Source organism: Orycteropus afer, unplaced genomic scaffold (assembly GCF_000298275.1).
Source record: "Orycteropus afer afer isolate SDZICR_OR568_19922 unplaced genomic scaffold, OryAfe1.0 scaffold00165, whole genome shotgun sequence".
Classification (NCBI taxonomy): Eukaryota; Metazoa; Chordata; class Mammalia; order Tubulidentata; family Orycteropodidae; genus Orycteropus; species Orycteropus afer.
This window is the reverse complement of record NW_006921752.1, coordinates 1,011,629-1,033,296: the sequence shown is the minus strand read 5'-3', so window position 1 is coordinate 1,033,296 and position 21,668 is coordinate 1,011,629. Positions and strand designations below refer to the sequence as shown.

Genomic DNA, 21,668 nt, shown 5'->3' with positions numbered 1-21,668 from the left:
AAAGTGTTCAGTGCAGATCAGTGAGTAAGCACCAGCCCGCCCGTGCTTACCTTGCTCCCGGAGACCCGGTCCCTCTCGGGAGGGTAACAAGGGAGCCGTCTGAACACTATATATTATAACAATGTTCTTTTAATCACTAGATTAAAATTTGTTAATATTATGATTATTTATATTTAAGGATTTAGTCTACCATTTTGTTTTTTGTTCTTAACAATCTGTTTACTCTGGAACTTAATTTTGTGTTTCTTCACCACCGTACACTGACTTAGAAGCCACCTATTATAATTTTAGTGTTTTAATGGAAGTTTCATCCATGAGGTAGCTATCAAGCAGGCTTATTCAACTCCAAACAACTGGGCTGAATGGGTTCCTTAGTCCTGCAGCAGCTCCTGGAAGTTTAGCCATTGGTAAGGTCTGATAATGTTTTTCAGCTCCCTTTTGGAGTTAAGGTAGGGTAGAAGAAAGCTCTTATAAAAAACACAGACACAAAACCCAAGGAGCTTCAAGATAGCTACCACCTTTGCCAAAAATTAGAATAATTCAACCATATATCACCTGATTTTGAAATCTTTGAGCTTTTCTGCATTCAGTTTGGCTGTTAAGAAATCTGGTAGTTTTCGGCCCAACTGGTGAAAGCTATACAACAAACATTCCACATAGCTGAACTGCAGCTTAGGTTCTTCATTTCCAGCATTCTCCCCATTTTCTGCTTCTTCTGGAGGGAGAGGCATGTATTCCTAAGGTATGAAAAATTAAGAGACGTTTGCAATTTTCTATATACTACTGATTGTAAACATATACTCAAGTATCCGTAGGGCATACCCTTTAGACATGAAGCTTTAAAATTTACCAAAATCAAAAGCTTAAATAAGGTTTCTCTTTCACCTATTACAACAATGTTTTAGCCTGCTAACTCTCCACTTTCACCTATACTGCAGTTGGTACTACTATTGACAATGAAAGTAGTTAATATTAATTTGTACTTATACATACAGAGAAGAGAATTGAGGTTCAGGAAGCTTAGGTAACTTCTCAATAGCGACAAGTTAGTAAGTTGGAGAGGCAGCACTCAATTTAGGTTTGATATCAAAAGTTGATTCTCTGAACCACTATGCCGCTAACTCCAAAAATCTCTTCTCAACATTAGTCCATATTGTTTTATTATTGACTCTACTTGCATTCAAAGTACTGCCAAAGGCATCCATTATCAGTGTTATTTCATCCAGTAAGTATTAAAGGTCTGAAAGGACCATAGATTTGGATCAATTAACTCAGGCTAAAGGCCTAATGCTTACTACAACATACAGTCTTGGTTGTTTCTACAACTGTTTACATCAAACTAGACAGTCACTAGTGATGCTGATAAATATCTTACGAGATGGCCTCTTCCTCTTAGTTACGACTTGAATGACAGAGTTTATTACCTGACAGCTATAGCTACTTGGCCTTGGAAGCTACCTGGATAGGAGACCTAAAGCAAACGTAAAGAACTCTCACAATGCTAACTTCAGTTTTGAGACTATTCAGCACAACTCAAAGAATTTGGGCTCATTTTTTTTATATAGATATAAAAATATCTGGTAAGAAAATAACAAGGATTTACTATAAATCCTATGTTACATTGAATGCAAAGCATCAACCCAGAAGAAACACCAAAGCCAAAGATTAAAACAGATATTTTAAAAAAGAAAACAAAATAAACTCCTAAAAACCTTTTACTACGCAGGCAGCATATGGCCTAAGCAGCTAATAACATCTGTTAGAATTACTGTTTAATCTAGATTTCAAAAGCTTGTTCTCTATAAGCTGGACATTAGTCTTAAATTATTAGACTTTTGGAATATATACCTCACAATACAAGAAAAAATAAAAAGATCTTACCAATAACTTATCAAATAGTTTCCTTAAGTTTGTTTCTAGCTTTTCCATATCACCACAAAATGAACTCATCTCTGCCAACAATTTTAATACCTAAAACACAATTCATTGGTTATTACTACCATGTTTTAAATGACCAGAGCTGTAAAATTAGAATGATTCTAGATAATTCTTTAAGACTTATCTTCAATTATGTTTTTTATAAAATCATAATGTTTGAAATGGGAAAAAAATTCAGAGATACAAGTCTGTATTTTACAGTTGAGGAAAACTGAAGGTCAAGATTATGTGACTGAGCAAAGTCACAATGTATGAGAGTGGCAGGGCAGACCCTAAAACCGTATCTCATGATCCCCAGTATATCTGTTAAGAAGTAAGGAAAAGAATACATGATACTTTCAGCTAAAGATTAAAATGTACAGTACTAAATATAATGCTAAAACGATAAAAACACAGAGTAGTTGTGACAGTTTGTACTATCAGAGAGACACTCAAAATGTACTCTCGAGAGCGAAGAATTAGGGTAGACTTCATTTGCTACTAAATTTAGTCTCTGAATACTAATTCAAAGTATGGATTAATTGCCATTATTCTCAAGGTTTATCTCTGCTTTACCCTTTCTCAGTCTGATGAGCCTGGGCCAGGACATTTGAAGCAAAATACAGTGCCAGTGTACACTGAGACTCTTTTATGTCTCCAAGACATATGAAGGAAATGGCATATTTCCTTTACGTCCGTATTTCCTTCCAGTTCAACAATCATTATTAAATGCCTTTCAGGATCAGAAGCTGCACTAGATTAAGGATTGAGAAATAAATCACTGAAATAAGGGTAAGTATTACAAAGAAAGTATTATAAATGCTGTTAGATATGTATATACATGTTACAGTTAAAATACGAATGAGAGAGAGTAGTTATTAATTCCACTGGGAAGAAGGGTTAAAATATATTTTGTGTTAATCCAGTTTAAATCTGGCTCTACCAGTTACAGAGAGAGATGAAAACTATCCACAAATTAAATCCTTTATTTAAAAACATTAAGGGGACAAACGTAGCCACTGACTACAAGGAATGCAACAGGCCATGTTTTCCCACTGTAGTAAACTTTGATTGAATCCATAGAGCATTCCTGTACAATAGTCCTGGGCTAACAGATTATTAGCTACCCATCACCGGATAATTAAATTACTCCCTTAGAAATCAGACTTAAATTAGTGGTTTAAATTTGTATTAAAATATAATAACATCTTCTCAGTGCTAAAATCAGAAGTTTTCTCTTACCTCCAACTGTATATCAAGACCTTCCACTGGGGTAGTCAAGGAACTGAGGTTAGGAAGAACCTGCTCACAGAAATAAGTCACAAACCTTGTGGAATGAACATTTTTCTGAAAAAACAAAACAAAACAAAAACAAAAAACAACACTGAGTTGTCAAGAAAAACAAAACTCTCGAACAGCAGAATGTCATTTAACTAAATATATCTGGACTCTTCCTTGATTCTCATAAAAAACTGTGGGGGACATTTTAGTGCTGCATTTTTAGAATGCATTTTTTTCTTAATTCAAAGGATAGGTCCTTCAAACTGTATTTTTCACACAGATGTACGCACATCCCAGAGGATTCATGGCCAGGGGAAACAAAAACCCAAAGACGAGAAGCACATTTTCCTACAGCAAATTTAAGGATAAAAGTTAAATGACTGAAGTTATCTTAGATAAGCTCTGATAGAAAATAAAATGCATAATTTCTGTATTTTTAAAGTCTTTAAGGGAAACATTAAAGAAATTTCTTGTTGCTTTGGGCTCACACATCCCGTACCCTAGTTCCTTAAAAGCAAATATTCACTCTATTGTGTTAAGGAATGACAAACAACGAAACACACTGCCATATGAGTCAGATCCAACTCATAGTGACTCCTCCTTGGCTTTCTGAGGCGGTATCACTATGGAAGTAGGTTGCCTAACCTTCCTTCCGAGGAGTGGCTGGTGGGTTTGAACTGCCAGACTTTTGGTTAGCAGTCAAATGCCTTGGGCACCATGCCACCAGAGCTCCTGTGTTAGGGAACACAATAATCAAAATCCTAGCTACATAAAACAAACAGCTTACAGAGAAGAGCGGCACTGCCTGCCGAGTGCACTGTAGAAGCCTATCCACGCAGTCTGGATCCGAGGGATTGAAGGTCTGTTCCAGGTCAGCCTGCTCAGCCACCAACTCTACAAGTTGCTGTCTTCCACTCACTGTCTGTAAGCTTTTTAACCCAGATAGTATCTTCATGAACAGAACAAATTCTTCACCTGTCACATCTTCTAGGACCTGCAAAGAGACGATTCAGAATAGATGATACCATTCATGCCCAAATGGGAAAAGATCAATACTGAAACCGTAGCAAATTTATTTCAATTACTAAAGCCAGTTTGGTAATTATGCCTGTGATACACTGATGAAAAGGACAATCTTTAGCTTTAATCAATTTAACTTCAGAAGTCTTATATTCTCAAGTGGGGCAATATACTGGCAAAAACCAGTTCTTGGGAAATCTTACTCTTTTTATTTGTCAAGTACAGATATGCCTATTCTACATAAACAGACATACAATCTATCCATGGTATTAAAATTTCTAAAAAGGCTCTTTAAACCAAAAACAAACCAAACTCACCGTCATCAAGTCCATTCCGACCCATAGCAACCCCCTTTGGGTTTCTGAGGCAGTAAATTTTTACAGAAGTAGATTGCCCAGTCTTCCTTCCACAGAGTGGCTGGTTGGTTTGAACTGCTAACCTATTGGTTAGCAGTCAAATGCCTTAGGCACTAAACCACCAGAGCTCCTTAAAAAGGCTCTCTAGGGGGCTGATAGTGAAAAAAGGCTGAAAAAAATGTGCAGTGAACTGCTAACTCAGATTTCATTTTCTATGTTGAAAAGCAGCTTCGTTCATAGTAATATGGTAACTGAACAGAAAACAGAAAACCATGCAAGTCTCTAAATCAAATCAAATCTGAATTAAGTCCTCTAAATCAGTGGGTCCCACCCCTCGTCAGTTTGTCGTACTGTGGTGGCATGCCTGTTGCTGTGAAGCTGGAGGCTATGCCACCAGTATTTCAAATACCAGCAGGGTTGCCCATGGTGGACAGGTTTCAGCACAGCTTCCAGACTAAGGCAGACTAAGAAGAAGGAAGGGGCCATCCACTTCTCAAAGAACTGGCCAGTGAAAACCTTATGAATAGCAGTGAAACACTGTCTAATGTAGTGCCAGAAGATGGGCCCTTCACGTCAGAAGGCACTCAAAATATGACTGGGGAAGAGCTGCCTTCTCATAGTAGAGTTGACCATGATGATGTGGATGGAGTAAAGCTTTCAAGACTTCTGTTTGCTGATGTGGCATGACTCAAAATGAGAAAAAACAGCTGCAAACATCCATTAATAATCAGAACATAGACTGTATGAAGTATGAATCTAAGAAAATTGGAAGTGGTCAAAAATGACATGGAATGCATAACGATCAATATTCTAGGTGTTAGTAAGCTAAAATGGACTGTTTTTCACCAACATGAACCAGACAACCACATGATCTACTATGCCGAGAATGACAAATTGAAGAAGAATGGCGTGGCATTCATCGTCTCATCTAAGATTGTCTCAAGATTTATCCTCAAGTACAATGCTGTCAGTGATATTATGATGTCCATACGCTTACAAGGAAGAGCAGCTAACACTACTATTATTCAACAATATAAACAGCAGCTATACACATGGACTTTGCCAGATGGAGGACACAGGAATCAGACTGACTGTATCTGTGGAAAGAGGCAACAGAGAAGCCCAGTATCTTCAGCCAAAACAAGGCCAGGAGCTGACTGTGGGATAGACCATCAACTGCTCATATGCAAATTCAACTTGAAGCTGAAGAAAATTAAAAGAAGTCCATGAGAGCCAAAATATGACCTTGAATATATCCCTCCTGAATTTAGAGACCATCTAAAAGAACAGATTTGATACACTGAACACCAATGACCAAAAACCAGAAGAACTGTGGGATGACAGCAAGAACATCATCCATGAAGAAAGCAAAAGGTCATCAAAAAGACAGAAAGGAAGAAAAGACCAACATGGATGTCAGAAAAGACTCTGCAATTTGCCCTTGAATGGAGAGTAGCTAAAGCAAATGGAAGAAATGACAAGATTAAAGAGCTCAACAGAAGATTTCAAAGAGCAGTTTGAGAAGATAAAGTCAATCATTATGATGAAATGCACAAAGATGGAGTTAGAAAACCAGAAGGGAAGAACATGCTAGGCGTTTCTGAAACTGAAATAACTGAAGAAAAGTTTCAAGCCTTAAGTTGCAATATTGAAGATTCTATGGGCAAAATGCTGAATGATACAGGAAACACCAAAGAAGATGGAAGGAATACACAGTCATTGTACCAAAAAGAACTGGTCGATGTTCACCCATTTCAGGAGGTGGTATGTGACCAAGAACCAATGGTACTGAAGGAAGAAGTTGAAGCTGCGCTGAAGGAACTGGTGAAGAACAAAGCTCCAGGAACTGATGGAATACCCACTGAGATGTTTCAACAAACAGATGCCATGCTGGAGGCACTCACTTGGCTATGCCAAGAAATGTGGAAAACAGCTACCTGGCCAAGTGACTGGAAGAGATCCAGATTTGTACCATTCCAAAGAAAGGTGATTCCACAGAAGGTAGAAATTATCAAATGATATCATTAATATCACAGCCAAGTAAAATCTTGCTGAAGATAATTCAAAACACCTGCAGCAGTATAATGAGAGAACTTCCAGAAATGTAAGCTGGCTTCAAAAGAGGACGCAGAACAAGGGATATCATAGCTGATGTCAGATGGCACTTGGCTGAAAGCAAAGAATATCTGAAAGATATGTGTTTCATTGACTATGCAAAAGCCTTCGATTGTGTGGATCTTAAGAAATTATGCATAACATTAAGAATGGGAATTCCAGAATACTAATTGTGCTCATGAGGAACCTGTACAAAAAACAGGAGGTTGTCGTTCGAACAGAACAAGGGGATACAGCATGGTTTAGAATCAGGAAGAAAGTACCTCAGGGTTGTATCCTTTCACCATACTTATTCAATCTGTATGCTGAATAAATAATCTGAGAAGCTGGACTATATGAAGAAGAACGCAGCATCAGGATTGGAGGAAGACTCATTAACAACCTGCAATATGCAGATGACAAAACTTTGTGTGGTGAAAGTGAGGATGACTTGAAGCACTTACGATGATTAAAGACTAGACTACAGTCTGCAGTATAGATTACATGTCAATATAAAGAAAACAAAAATGTTCACAACTGGACTAATAAGAAGCAACTTGATAAATGGAGAAAAGACTGAAGTTGTCAAAGATTTCCTATTACTTGGTTCCATAATCAACAGCAACGGAAGCAGCAGTCAAGAAATCAGACGACATATTGTGCTGGGCAGGCCTGCTACAAAAGAGCTCCTTAAAGTGCTGAAGAGCAAAGATGTCTCTTTGAAGACTAAAGTGTGCCTAACCCAAAATCACAGTATTTTTGATCGCCTCATATGCATGTGAAAGCTGGACAATGAATAAGGAAGACCAAAGAGTTGATGCTTTTGAGTTGCAGTGTTGGTGAAGAATGCTGAAAAGTACCAGGGACTGCCAGAGGAGCAAATAAATCTGTCCTAGAAGAAGTGCAGCTGGAGTGCCCCTTGAAAGCAGGAATGGCCAGACTTTGTCTTATCTACTTTGGTCGTGCTGTCAGAAGGGACCATTCCCTGCAGAAGGACATCATGCTCGGTAGAGTGGAGGGTTAACAAAACAGGAGAAGGCCCTCAACGAAATGGACTGACACAGTGGCTGCAATGATGGGCTCAGGTATAGCAAGGATTGTGTGGCTGGCACAGGACTGGGCAGTGTTTCATTTGCTATGAGTCAGAGCCAACTTGAGGGCACAAACAACAACAACAAGTGGGTCTAAACCTTTCTGTTCACTGACCAAAGCAGCTCATAATAATGACACCAGATTACTGGCTGGGGCATGTATAAGATAAGCTGAAGAGCTGCTCCTTTCTTGCACTGAAATCTTTCCAGAAAGCAAGTGAGTGGTGCTATTAGAGAGAAACATCTGAATCTTTTGGAACATATTTGAAAAAAAAAAAAAAAAAAAGCAAATCACCTGCCAAACTTTTGACACTTTATGAGTAAAAAGTTAGTTGTTACATAACTCATGAGACCTTAGCATCTGTTTATGCAGATGTAAGGAGCACAGACAAGCATGGCTTCGTGTTCCTGGATAGTATCATGGAGTTTAATAAAAAACTAGGTTATTTTAATGTGATATTTAATTTTGAAATAATTCAGAGTACTATGGGAGAATAGAAACTCTGGTGGCGTAGTGCCTAAGGCACTGACTGCTAACCAGAAGGCTGGTGGTTCAAACCCACCAGCCATTCCTCAGAAGGACAGATGGGCAATGGACTTCCATAGTGATACCGCCTTGGAAACCCAAGGAGGGGTTTCTATGAATCGGATCCGGCTTGATGGCAGGGAATTTAAATGGTATTACATTCTTTCAAATTAAAACACTGATTTATCGTTACAAGTGGCCATAGTGCTAAGCATACATAATATAAGAAAAGCATAAGGAAGATCTATGGTGGTTCCAATGGGATAAATCATTTTACACAAAAGGCACTCACAGCACTGATCAACATTGCTAATTTCTAATATGTCTTTTTTGCTTTACAGAAGTTCTAAATGATGACTCAAGCTTACCTTTTTGGATTCAGTTAGTATAAGCTCCTCCACTTCCTTTGTTAAGACTTCTTCTGGTAAAGTCTTAAGTTTTGTAGAAAGGAATTTGATGGCTCGTTCTCTCACAATGTCTTCTCCTTGAAGTATTTGACTGAACAAGCCTCCTAAAGTTCCTGCACATAAAAAGTTAAGTTTAGCTGTCAATTCTATATTGTATACAGAGTAGAAGAATGCTAGAGTGCAAAGAAGTATTTCACTTTAACTCAATTTATAGTATTTCTTCTTAAATCAGTTGATAAACCTGAATATCATCAATACTGATAAAAATGAACTGGAAATGTAGAGAGCCCAACCACAGTAATCACCTGCTTTGTTATGGACAGTGTCAGCTTGAGCATCATTTTCCCTTTTTTTGTTATCATTATTGATCAAATCCAAACACTTTGGAAGAATTTTTTTAAAGTAGCTAAGGGAGTTTTCTAATGGAAAAGCTTAATCAGTTCTTACAATTACTTCTGTTGGTTTTTCGAGTCATATCTTGAGAGCTAAGCAGATTTTTCCCCCCAAACACCTAGAATTTATAGGAAACAGATCTCTGGGTGAACCCCAGACTTAAATCTTATAACAAGAGGAAGCTATTGAAAACTGGCTTTTAGGCCTAATTTTATCCTTAATGAACAATCCCAAGCTCCTAATTATTATTATTTTTTCTCCCCCTGCCCAAGTTCCTAATTCTTTAAAGACATCAAATGCAATTTAGAGAAAGAATTTGCCTTACCTTTTGCATCCATCTTAAATATACTTAACAGAGCGTTGTTCACTAAGTTAAATTCTGCAGAGTCATCTGGATAAGGAAAAAGTATCAGAATATACAAAATAAATTAGAAATATCATCTGCCTCATTTTCAAAGATTCAACATAATATCTTAAAAGATTATGTTGAGAGGAGATGTATAACTAAGCAATTCCCTAAAATACCAAGAAAATACACCTTCCTTTTAACGGTAGAGAACTGGACCTGACATATCTGGAAAACTTTTATGTTAAGACTGCATGACTGAGAAACTATGGGAAATTGGGGGGATAAGGGGAATCATGATGCATCAAACACTTCTAAAAGAATCCAGTCATTATGTTTTTATTAACAGAATTAAAACCAAAACAATACAATACTAGGAATTACATAACTGAGCAGTTAAGTCAGGCTTAATATAATATTTATGAATGGATAAAATAATTTTAATCTCTGTATCTCTATCAAAGGCACAGGTCTGTTTGCCAAACAAAACAAAAAACCCTGAAAACATAGAATTAATATTCCAGAGAGAAGTTATATTTGGATAAAAGAGTACTATAATAATAAAATCTTACCTGTTTGCAAAAGCTGGGTTAGTATGTCTGCCACTCGTGGAAGGTTTTCTCCAGTGGCAAACTGAGGCAGCTCTTTAATTGCCTGACGTCGAATCTGGGCATGAATTCAAACAAAAATTAACCAAATACTATCTTCATTTTAAAAAAAACATACCTTAGTTTCTAAGAACACTGAAACTACAGGGAAATCATAATTAAGGTCACATGTAAGTCACAAAAATATAAAACATGAGATTTCTAGTAGTGATGTTTTAAAAATCATTTGTTCTACCATAATAATATTCAAATTTCACAGAGTAACTGAAACAAAATGTGGTAGAAAGGGAGGTTAAATACAATATGGGACTAGAGTACACAGATTTCAGATTATAAACAATATCAAATACAACTATTTGGGTTTTACTGCCTCTGGGCATATCATACTATAATCCATAGAATGGCTATTGTGACCTATTTTATTATTTTTTGTATTCACAACTTAATATAATATTTATGAATATCTTCTATGCACTTAATTCCAAATACTGATCTTGGTTTATTTAGCTTTACATAAAAACGTACAGGGTTTATGTCTAACAATTCTCAAAGGAAATGCTAGTGATTCATGAATTTCATTTGAAAAACCAGTAGCTAATAGTTGAAAATACTTAGAAATCTGTATTAACAGACATGCTAAGAATAAACTCCAGTCTATTATTTTAGCAATCACATACAATTATGACACTGACCAATTATTTTTTCTGCCCTGCAAAATATTTAGGTGTGTTGAAGTTGTATTTTATGATGTAACATTCTTAACTAAATATTTAATTAAACACTGAAACAAGCACAAACTGATTGAAAACTAACTTTGGTCAATTTCATATGTACATGCATCAATCTAGAAAAGATGTGAACCACACTCTTGTTCTTAAGGATGAGTAACAGAAATTATCATTTTTTAGAGTTGAAAGGGAGCAAAAGATATATTGTTTCAAATGTAGATTATAAGCCTGACTATCATGCTATGCCAGACCACACTGCAGTATTTTACCCTGCACTCTAATTATACTAGCTACACAGGAAATATATCTGGGAATTTTAAGAGGAACATCGAAAAGCTTGCTGACAAGCTCCAATTACAAACTTACTGACACGTCTTCATCCTCACAGAGGTCTAACTGTGCATTGATAGCAGAATCAGCCAATTCTGGAAAATGCTTAAAGAATTTCGGAATAAATTGCGCTGCTAATCTCTTTTCCTTGGTACCACCTTTCACACCATCCAGTATAACTTGATAGGAATCTTTATGCTAAAAAATGAATGAATCAGAACAGAAACACAATTTTGGTAAACAACCTGAGTCTACATTAATAAAAAAATTTACAGAGGTTAAAATATACGGCTTATTTTGAAGTTTTACTGCTTAAACTGTACCTCTACTTCTCTGCTCTCTGATTCCTCCTCTCCAAATAATGAGTTGGGTAAGGGAGAAGGATGACTAATTTGGAAAAAGCATACAGATTTGTTAATATACTAATATTTTTTCATTCTAGTAATTACTGGCCCTAGTTTTGTGACTGACTATATAGTGCTTAAAAAACTGTAATCAATATCACAGAATTCTCAAGAACTGTTCTATTTACTTATATATAAAAATTTATGTTTCCTATTAGTGCCTTGAAGAAAACAGAGAGAACACATTCCTGAAATTTAACAATTCCAAGAAGGTTTGGAAGCACAGCTTTATTTTGTCTCATAGTAAGATAAAAACAGTAAGAATTCTTTCCATATAATCAGCTAATTTTAGATTAAGACAAATTCTCACGTCACTTATTTAACTTATTAAAACAATACACTCACAACCCATTTGTTTCATTAAAAACAAAACAAAACAAACCTCTGCTCTCTCCCTCAGATATTTATAATGTGAAAAGTCAACTAGTTCCCAACACCTGCCTCCTCGCCTTCAAACCAGTCCTTTGATTAAATGACAGTGATGGAACTGGCAGATCACAGTAACAAATACAGGGAGACTATACATGCACCCTCTGTTTGGATATGTGGATAAAACCTCAAATAACTGAGAAAAGCCTCAAAAATTATAATAATACCAAATGTTTACACAGCACAGTGTTTGTACTCTGTGTAAGACACTGTTTTAAGTGCTTTAGATATGTGAGCTCATTTAATGCCATCAACAGGGAATGACCACTTTGGACATAAACAGCCAACGGGTTATGGAATTACCAAAATTTTAGTTTTATAGTAAGTCTTTCCACGGACATGGTAATAGTATATAAGGTTGAAACAAATAAAGCAGGATGCAAAATTATTTATGTACAGTATGATCTCAACAAAGCACAACATTCAAAAAAGTATTTTATGTATCAAAAGGCTATGGTCACAATCTTTTTAAAGGTACAGATTTAATATCATCTGCATATTTACTACATTACTTTAAAAGATCAAATATTGTCAATCTATATAAACCAAAAACCTACTGTCACTGAGTTAATTTCAACTGTTAGTGACCTCATATGCTATAGATTAGAACTTCTTCACAGGGTTTTCTTACCTGTAATCATACTAAACCAAAACCAAACTCACTGCCGTCAAGTTGACTGCTACTCATGATGACCACTCCTTGAGTTTCTGTGACAGTATCTCTATGGAAGTAGATTGCCTAGTTTTCCTTCCCAGGAGTGGCTGGTGGGTTTGAACCGCCAGCCTTCTGGTTAGTAGTCAAATGTCTTAGGCACTACGCCATCCAGACCATATTTTGTTTAACCATTCATCTGCTGATGGACATTTTGGATGTCTCCACCTTTTGGCTATCACGAAGAGTGCTGCAACGAATATTGCTGTGTATGTGTGTTCATGTTGTTCAAGTCTCTCAGGCATACTCCTAAGAGTGGAACAGCTGGGTCATATAGTAGTTCTATATTCAATTTTCTGAGGTACCACCAAACGATACCATTTCACACTCCCACTGCAATGGTTGAGGGTTTCTTTCTATTTGCTACAATCCTGCCAATACCTACTGTTTTCCATTTTTTGATCATTGCCATTCTAATGAGTAACATGGTATCTCATTGTGAAAGGTCAGTTCCAATTTGATCCATATCCATCAGATATATTTTAAAAGCAAAAATTCCTGGTAGTGATTGTCAAAATACAACAAATATGTATGCATAAGTGGTGAGGTAAAGCCATATCTGGATCTAGAATGCAGCCTCTAAGCATTTTTGTAGAGAAGGATGTAGTTTCAATAAACATATTTCTCAATTATGACATAAGAGGGAATGGATTAAGGGAGACAATACAGACCAATGTATAAGTTAAGGTATAGCCAAAACCAAACCCAATTCACTGCCATCGAGTTGATTCTAACTCAGAGTGACACTGTAGGGCAGAGAAGAAATGCTCCATCCACAGTTTTCAAGGCTGTAAATCCTTATGGAAGCTGACTGCCTCATTTTCCCCCTGTGGAGCAGCTGGTGGGTTTAAACCACTGACCTTTTGGTTAGCAGCCCAATGCTTTAACCAATGTGCTAAAAGAGATCCTAGTTAAGGTATATTATTACTTTATTCCTCCGACTCAATTAATAAATCTTATTAGTATTAGCTACTAAAGCAGATTTTTAATTTTTTCACATACTTCTGAAGAATTATGAACTTGGTTGGTCATACAAAAAGGCCACCAAAAGCAGTTATTTCATGAAACATATATTGGTTAAAGCACACACTTTTCCACTCTGAAGAGCCACTGTACGAAATATAATAAAGAAAACAGGAGAAATCAGAGTTTAGGTATTACAAAGGCCTAACCATACATCAGCCTAACTGCCACAGTCCCTAAACAAATGTTGGAGGTTTTTAAAAAACAAAAATATTTTTGACTACATAATATAAAATTAACCATCTACATTCAGAGATCAAGTAAATTCACAAAACTATGAAACAAAATTTAAAATAATGACAGGCCATAGCTTGCTCTATCTAGTTTGGCTATTCAGGAACCTTGAGCAGTCTGGCAAGAGGGGGTTGGAGACCTAAAAGCACACACTACAGAGGAGGAAGACCGAAGGTGTAGCAGAGGCAGAGTAGAGGAAAGGGAAGCTGAAAGAGAAGTGGAACGTGGGAGCTACAAGTGGAAAGATAATAGAGGGGTTTGGAAAGTATTAAATAATGCTTCATTCAGAATTTATTACCTGCAACTTACTTGTTAAAAATACTTTTTTTTTTTTTTAAGGAAAAAAACCAAACAAACCCATGTATGTGTAAAAGCTCCCTTCATTGTCTATCAGGGATTATCCTCATTAATGATTTTTTAAATATGTATGTCTGTTCCCTCTTTGGGAGCTCTGGCGGTGTAGTGGTTTTGTACAGTGTAGTGGCAGTTGGCTGCTAACCAAAAGGTCAGTGGTTCGTACCTACCAGCCACTCCACAGAATAAATATGGGGCAGTTTGCTTCCATAAAGATTTACAGCCTTGGAAACCCAGTGGGAGCCGCTATGAGTAGGAATCAACTTGATGTTGGTGAGTTTGGTTTTTGGTTCTTTCTTTGTATGTTTCTTTAATTTTGAAAAACAACTGTCTATTAAAGGGCAAGATACAGTTCAGAGACAGAAATAAAAAAAGACTTAAACTATCCTCAAGACTTTGAAATTTAGTAAGGGAGTAAGAAAAGCCCTCAAATGAAATGAAATACAAACCAGAAGCACTATCAATGAATATAAACAGTGCCAAAAAGGGGCTCAAAAAGAAGGATTCAATCTGCTGTGGCAAATCTGATAAAATCTTGGAAGACTTATTTCTATCTTCATGTATTTAGAAGGCATGACCCTCATAAGGATATGTCAACAATAGGGAGAAGGTGTTCTGCAGTGGCTGCAAAGCTTGCAACTGTAGTACTCACCTTTCTGAGGCTGAAAAATAATTAAAAAAAAAAATTACCAGGAAGTTCTAGGCCAAGTAATTGAAATAGGGTCTCATAGGTGTCCAGACAGGCACATGACCAGGAAACTTAAAGCTTGATTGTAAATCTCCTAAGTTGATAACAAAATCAGGCTTTGCTATACCAAGAATATTATGGACTCCTCACTGGTCAACGTACTCCAGTACCTGATAATCACAAGAAGTGATGGGTTTTTACGTGTAATTCAGCATCGTTAATTGTTCCTCTCCTTAAAAAAACGTGAAACGGTGTCCACTCCATTAAATTGGTTCTTGCCTTTGTTGGATAAGATTCAGAGACGCACCCTAAAACTCATTTTCTCTAAAAGGGAGGAAGTTTCACATAATAAAGCAGAATATATATAGAGAGAGACATTACGGTTTAGTCCAACGGCAGTTCTCCAAGAATTCACTGTGCCTGAGCAAATCACTAAGGAGCTTTGGTGATGCAGTGGATAAAACATTTGACTGCTAACCAGAAGATTAGTGGTTCAAAATCACCAGCCACTCCACGAAGGAAGACAGGGCAATCTACTTCCATAAAGATTTACTCCCTTGGACACCCAACGGGGGTTGCTAAGAGTTGGAGTCAACTTTATAGCAGTGGGTTTGATTTTGGAGCATATCACTAAACTTCACTCTGCTGAGACATCTGTCTTAAGTAGTCCTGGGCAGCTTCAGTGTCATGAAGGCATCGATTGCAAATCATCTATTGGGAATCACACTAAATTCTTTAATACTGGTTTCCATAATTAAAGATAATGAAAGAAAGCAATACGAACAGCTCTCAATTATTCATCCGCCACTGCCATCAAATGCTTTAACCACTGTACTACCTGAGTTGTAGAAACAACAACAAAATATGACTGACCATAGTTTTCCTGTCTTGCCTTAAACCAGTTGCTGACGAGTTGATTCTGACACACAGTAAGCCTAAAGGACAGAGCAGAAGTGCCCCCATAGAATTTCCAAGGTTGTAAATCTTTACGGAGGCAGACTGCCACATCTTTGTCCTGGGGAGCAGCTGGTGGATCCAAACCCCAGATCTTTAAGGTAGTAGCCAAGTGCTTTAACCACTGCACCATCACAGGTCCTCTCTGGCCTTAACGGGCAGTAGGTGTTACACTGGGGCTTCATTACAGTTAGACCCCTTGCTAAGAACTTGCATTTCCACCCAAGATACACTGAATTCGTATATGTACGAATCACCTGGGCATCTTGGTTTACAGCTTGTTGTTGTTGTTGTTTTGCCATCGAGTCGGCCCCGACTCATAGCGACCCTTCCTTGGGTTTCCAAAGCAGTATCGCTACGGAAGTAGGATTGCCCAACCTTCCTTCCGAGGAGTGGCTGGTGGGTTTGAACCGCCAGCCTTCTGGTGAGCAGTCAAGTGCCTTAGGCACTATGCTACCAGAGCTCCTGGTTTACAGCTTAGAAAGGGGCAACATGAATTACACGTCTAGAAATTCACACATGGGAAAAGAACTGCTGCAACTTTGCTCATGTTGTTAACTTGACTCTAAGATCTTCCACTGCCTACTCCAAAGCAAGCTGAAAAATCACACAGTTCCAAGCACTGAAAAGACATGGCCTAAGATTTCTTAAATAATGATTAAGTTTAGCTCAGGGAGAGCGTGGTTCTTTTCCCAAGAACACACAGACACAGGTATCTAACCACTGACGGACTCCTCACTGGTCAATGTACTCCAGTACCTGATAATCACAAGTGATGGGTTTTTAGGTATAATTCAGCATTGCTAAGACCGTGTCTGGGACAACCACGGTTGAGGGTCTTTGCAGGTAACTCTATGAAAGCTGTAACATCACCCCCACCCCGTTCTAGTCCACCTTCTATTTTACATTCTTCACAACACTTCTCACTGGAAAAACAAACACGCTGCTTATTTGTGTATGACTAGTCACCCTCGCTAAGGGTACGTTAGGGGAGAGCACGAATCTTTCTATCTTGGACCTACAGCGCTCTGTACGATGTCTGGTACATAGTAGAGGCTCAATTAATGAAGTCGTGGACCCTCCATAAAATCTAAGTAAAAACACTTCTTTTTGTTTTGTCACAAACAAAACACTTACTCCTAAGAACGCTTACCAAAATCTAACAACACATTTTTGCCTCGGAGGTTTTAAACCTCTTGTAGAAAACTCTCAATACAGTCCTCGTGGGACTGCGCACCACCAAAAAGAGAGCGAAAGACTCAAGCGAAACCTAGAGGCCAAAGCTCAGGAATTAACGGGGCCCTGAAGCTGCCGAGAAAACGCCATGGTGAGAAAAGGCTGATGCCGGGGGAGGCAGAGAAGCCTGGAACCCCGTGGGCCACGCTCTCCCAGGTGAAACCGGGCTTTACCCTCCCAAAGACGAGCTCCCCAATCAGCCCAGGACGGCTAGGAGGCCGCGGGACGGAGAAGCTGTAGCCCCGGCCCGGCCCAGCCCAGGGAGCACCGCGCGGAGCGCTGTTTAGAGGCGACGAAACGCCGGGCCCTGCAGGCCGCTCGGGGACTCACCTGGCCCACTTGCTCCGTAGCATCAGCCAAGATGCCATAGTTGCGGTAAAGCTCCTCCACCGTCGGCATGGTGAGCGACAAGTCCAGGATCTGCTCCTGCTGTCCTCGTCGTCGCCGGCGCCACTACCGCCTCGGAAGTTCTCCAAGCCCGCGACCCGCACTACTACGCCTCCGGCAGACGCCAGTGCCGCCGCCAGTCACCGCGCACAGCACGGCTCCGCCCCGAACGTCTACGTAAAGACGTAGACTTCATGGAACGCCAATAAGCTATCTGAGGTTTTATCGCCCTCTAACGTTGGGAGGTGCAAAAAGCCGCAAAAACGTGGAGATGATCTCGTGGTTTCTCTCCCTCTTTCCCGCTCCCGCTCCCTCTCCCTCTCTCTTTTTCAAATTGTGGTGAAATGGGGCAATGGGTCTGCTGGTAAGCAAAAAGCATTCAAATCTAATTAAAAACAAAACAAAAAATCCTCTCTGTCCACAAAAGTAAACAAATGCAGGAGTCAAATGTGGCTTGCTGGAAGAGTTTGTCTTTGGCTGCTGCCAGAGTAAGGAGTCAGGGCCACTTGACTGTGTCTAATACATGTTTTAAAACAAGCAAACGAAGCCCACAACAAATCCATTACCCTGCAGGTGGTTAGGATTTGTAGTGACCCCAAGTCTTAGACAGTAGAACTGGTGGTCTACACAGTTTTCTTGGATGTAATCTCTCTCTCTCTCTTTTTAAATTGTGCTTTGGGCACAAATCTTGGATGTAATCTTAATGGAAGCAGACAAAACAAACCAAAAAGTCACTGCTCTCAAGTCACCTTATAGCAACCTAATCTTTACAGAAGTAGATTGCCCACTCTTCCCTCCAAGGAGTGGCTCATGGGCTTGAACTGCTAACCTTCCAGTTAGTAGTTAAATGCCTTAACCACTATACCACCAGAGCTCCTTATAATGGAAGCAGGTAGCTAGACCTTTCTTCCTCAGTACTGCTGAGTGGGTTCAAACCACCAACGTTCAGGTTAGTAGTTGAGCACAAACCGTTTGCAATGCCAAGGGACCTTGTCTAATATCAAAAAACAAAACCAAACTCACTGCTGAGTGGATTCTGGCTCATAGCCACCCCCATTGGATTTCCAAGGCTGTAAATCTTTATGGAGACAGACTGCCTCATCTTTCTTCCACTGTGTAATATCAAGAGGGTCATAAATAAATGAAACTTATTTACTGATAAGAGTCCCCAAGAGTCCCAGTTAAATGAAGAAAACTGACAATGTAAATCAATAAGTATATGATAGTTACATTTACATAAAAAATGAAGCATACAAAAGAAAGTTATGTAGCGAAATGTTAAAATTGATATTTCAAAATTGAAACATCAGGTTATAATAGATAGTAAATTTGAAAGCCAGATTCACTTTTGCAAAATATATATAGGAAATGGTTGCAAATAGTGCCCTGGCCAACTCTTAGGCTCCTCAATCAGATGATATTAAAAAGGATTAAGGAGGAAAAGGGAAAGAATTGACAAGATTTTTTTTTTTTTTTTTTTTGAGAAATATGTTGTGCTCGTGAGTCACTTGAGGCAATTATTACCTCCTTTACTCACGCTAAGGAGCTCTGGTGGTGCAGTGGTTAAAACCTTTGGCTACTAACCAAAAGGTTGGGAATTTGAACCCACCAGTCTCCGTAGGAGAAAGATAATGCAGTCTGCTTCCATAAGGATTTATAGCCTTGGAAACCCCATGAGGCAGTTCTACTCTGTCCAGTAAGGATCATTATGAGTTGGAATTGACTCAGTGGCAGTGGGTTAATGGGTCAGTCAAGCTAGGAGACCCTGAGTGTTGTAAAGTGTTGATGAGCCTGGCTGCTGACTAAAAGGTTGGAAGTTCAAGTCCTTCCAGAGGCACCTCAGAAGAAAGGCCTCATGACCTACTTCCAAAAGTCAGCCATGGAGAAGCGTATGGAGTGTTAGACTCTGACACACGTGGGGTTGCCATGAGCCCAAATCGACTCCACAGTAACTAATTCACTCAAGCTGGGACCACTCTGAGAGCTTGAAATGTGGACTCTACTGTTGAGAGACTCAAAGGACCGGTGCCTGACTCATGCTTGAAATGCTAGAGTTACTGTGGCAGCAGAGTGGAGGTGGCCATGCTAGGATCTTGCTGCATTTCAGACTTTTGCTGCATTAAAAATATGGGAGTAATTCCCCTACACCAGAGAAAGGTCACGTAAAAGAGAAATTCTGGATTCGTTCTGAGTTCTGCTTGAGGAGTCTTCTGCCTCAGAGTGAGAAAGACCCCACATCGAGAGTCAATGGCCAGAGAAACTGAGCATTGATTGGGAGCAGCACCTCATGGCAGTCGAAGTCAGGGGTCACAGCAGGTGACCTCTGAAGATGCCATAGAGTGGCCCACATGAAATACCTTCCAATATCTACCAGGCAAGAAAATGGCTCCAGTGGTGCACAGTTCCAGACCATTCCTATGTTTTCATTTCTCTCTCTTCTCCTATCTCCCTCTTAAAGCAGATGCCTGGAAAGGCTAGAAACCGGCCGGCAGGCTAAGCAGAGGATGAGGAGCACACGGGCAACAAGCTGGGCCAGAGAAGATCTGAGTGTCAATCAGATTTGGAGTTTGGATTCACATGTTTGAATGGATATTTACATTTCCAAATTAAGGACTATCTTTTAACTTAAACTAGTTTTCATCGTTTTTAAGAGCAAGCTTTAAAGTCATGGGTCTGCCAGAATTCCCTCCAGGATCATGATGAGATTGCCCCACATGAGTAAGTTTTAAAGAAATGGTATTAAAAAAATAACAAAAAAACACCAAATCAATTGTTGTCTAGTCAGTTCTGACTCACGGTGACCTTTGTGTGCCAAGTAGAGTTGCTTCATAAGATTAGCAAGGCTGTAACATTTTGGAGGGAGCTCTGGTGGTGTAGTGCCCAAGGCACCTGACTGCTAACCTGAAGGCTGGTGGTTCAAACCCACCAGCCACTCCTCAGAAGGAAGATTGAGCAATCTACTTTAGTAAAGATACCACCTCAGGAACCCGAGGAGGGGTTGCTATGAGTCAAATTGACTCAATAGCAATGAGTTTGTTTTATTATTATTATTTTTACATTTGGAAGCAGATGGCCAGGACTTTCTTTCTTTTGCTTGACTCTGGTACCAAATTGCTTTATTAGAAGAAATAGGAGACTTGGAAGAGAAAAGACAGAGAAGTGAACTTGTAACTGTGGCATGATTGCTCAGCATCAGAGACCACGGAAGTCACCAGGGGCCGCTCTTGCATGGCTGAGGCTCAGTTGTTGCTGTTGCCCAGGCTGACCTTATGGGAGAGGTACTCAGCCAGGTGGGCATCTTGGGCCTCCAGTTTGTGCAGGTTGCTCACGTGATTGCCTAGCTCCTTGATGGTCCTCACCTGCTTGTGCAGAAAGTGGTTCTCCAGGAAGTCACACAGCTGCATGTCGTCCCTGTTGTGAGCCCGCCAGTACAGGTCCAGTAGGCTCTGGCTGATGCTCCAGGCGGAAGGCGTACTCCATGGCGTTGACTCTGCTGCCCCAGTCGTCCAGGCCAGGCTTCCTGATGTCTTGGAGATAGATTTGGCCTCTGCGCTGGTTCTGCACCCTCAGCGGCATCTCTGCATGTTCATGTTCCTCACGGGAGTGGTACAGAAAGTAGGCAGTGAAGTTCTTCAAGGCAACATCAGGACTTTCTTTCAAGGCACCTCTGGGTGTGTTCAAACTGCCAACCTTTTGGCTAGTGGTTGAGAGTTTAACTGTTCGCATCACCCAGGACTCCAAAGAGATGGTTGTTGTTGTTGTTGTTATTTGCCGTCGAGTCGGCCCCGACTCATAGCGACCCCTCCTTGGGTTTCCGAGGCAGTATCACTACGGAAGTAGGATTGCCCAACCTTCCTTCTGAGGAGTGGCTGGTGGATTTGAACCGCCAGCCTTCTGGTTAGCAGTCAAGTGCCTTAGCCACTATGCTACCAGAGCTCCCTGGTAGAAGACAAAAATAAAGCTACATTTTTATCACATCTCACAAGTCAGGTATTCAATGTAGTGTTGCATGATGTGCAAAAGTAGAATAAGGGATCTGAGGGAGGAAGTGAAGCTGTATTTGCTCAGGGGAACCTTTGCTTTGGTTTAAAGTTTGGATTCATTACAATGAGAGTATGCTAATATATACACAATATGATGTATAGTATAT

At 39.4% G+C, this 21,668-nt stretch overlaps 1 protein-coding gene across 1 annotated transcript in view; it reads right to left on the bottom strand.

Moving 5' to 3' along the window:
- Positions 1 to 17,656, bottom strand: part of API5 (apoptosis inhibitor 5) — a 30,526-nt gene extending 12,870 nt beyond the window's left edge. The window contains exons 1-9 of the mRNA XM_007946508.2: positions 17,462 to 17,656; positions 11,134 to 11,295; positions 10,004 to 10,097; positions 9,411 to 9,476; positions 8,654 to 8,805; positions 3,986 to 4,192; positions 3,160 to 3,264; positions 1,882 to 1,971; positions 556 to 737 (exon numbers count right to left, since the gene is read on the bottom strand). Coding sequence (XP_007944699.1) covers positions 556 to 737; positions 1,882 to 1,971; positions 3,160 to 3,264; positions 3,986 to 4,192; positions 8,654 to 8,805; positions 9,411 to 9,476; positions 10,004 to 10,097; positions 11,134 to 11,295; positions 17,462 to 17,530 — 1,127 coding nt within the window. The 5' untranslated portion in view covers positions 17,531 to 17,656. The remainder of the gene's footprint in view (positions 1 to 555; positions 738 to 1,881; positions 1,972 to 3,159; positions 3,265 to 3,985; positions 4,193 to 8,653; positions 8,806 to 9,410; positions 9,477 to 10,003; positions 10,098 to 11,133; positions 11,296 to 17,461) is intronic.
- Positions 17,657 to 21,668: the final 4,012 nt, after the last annotated feature.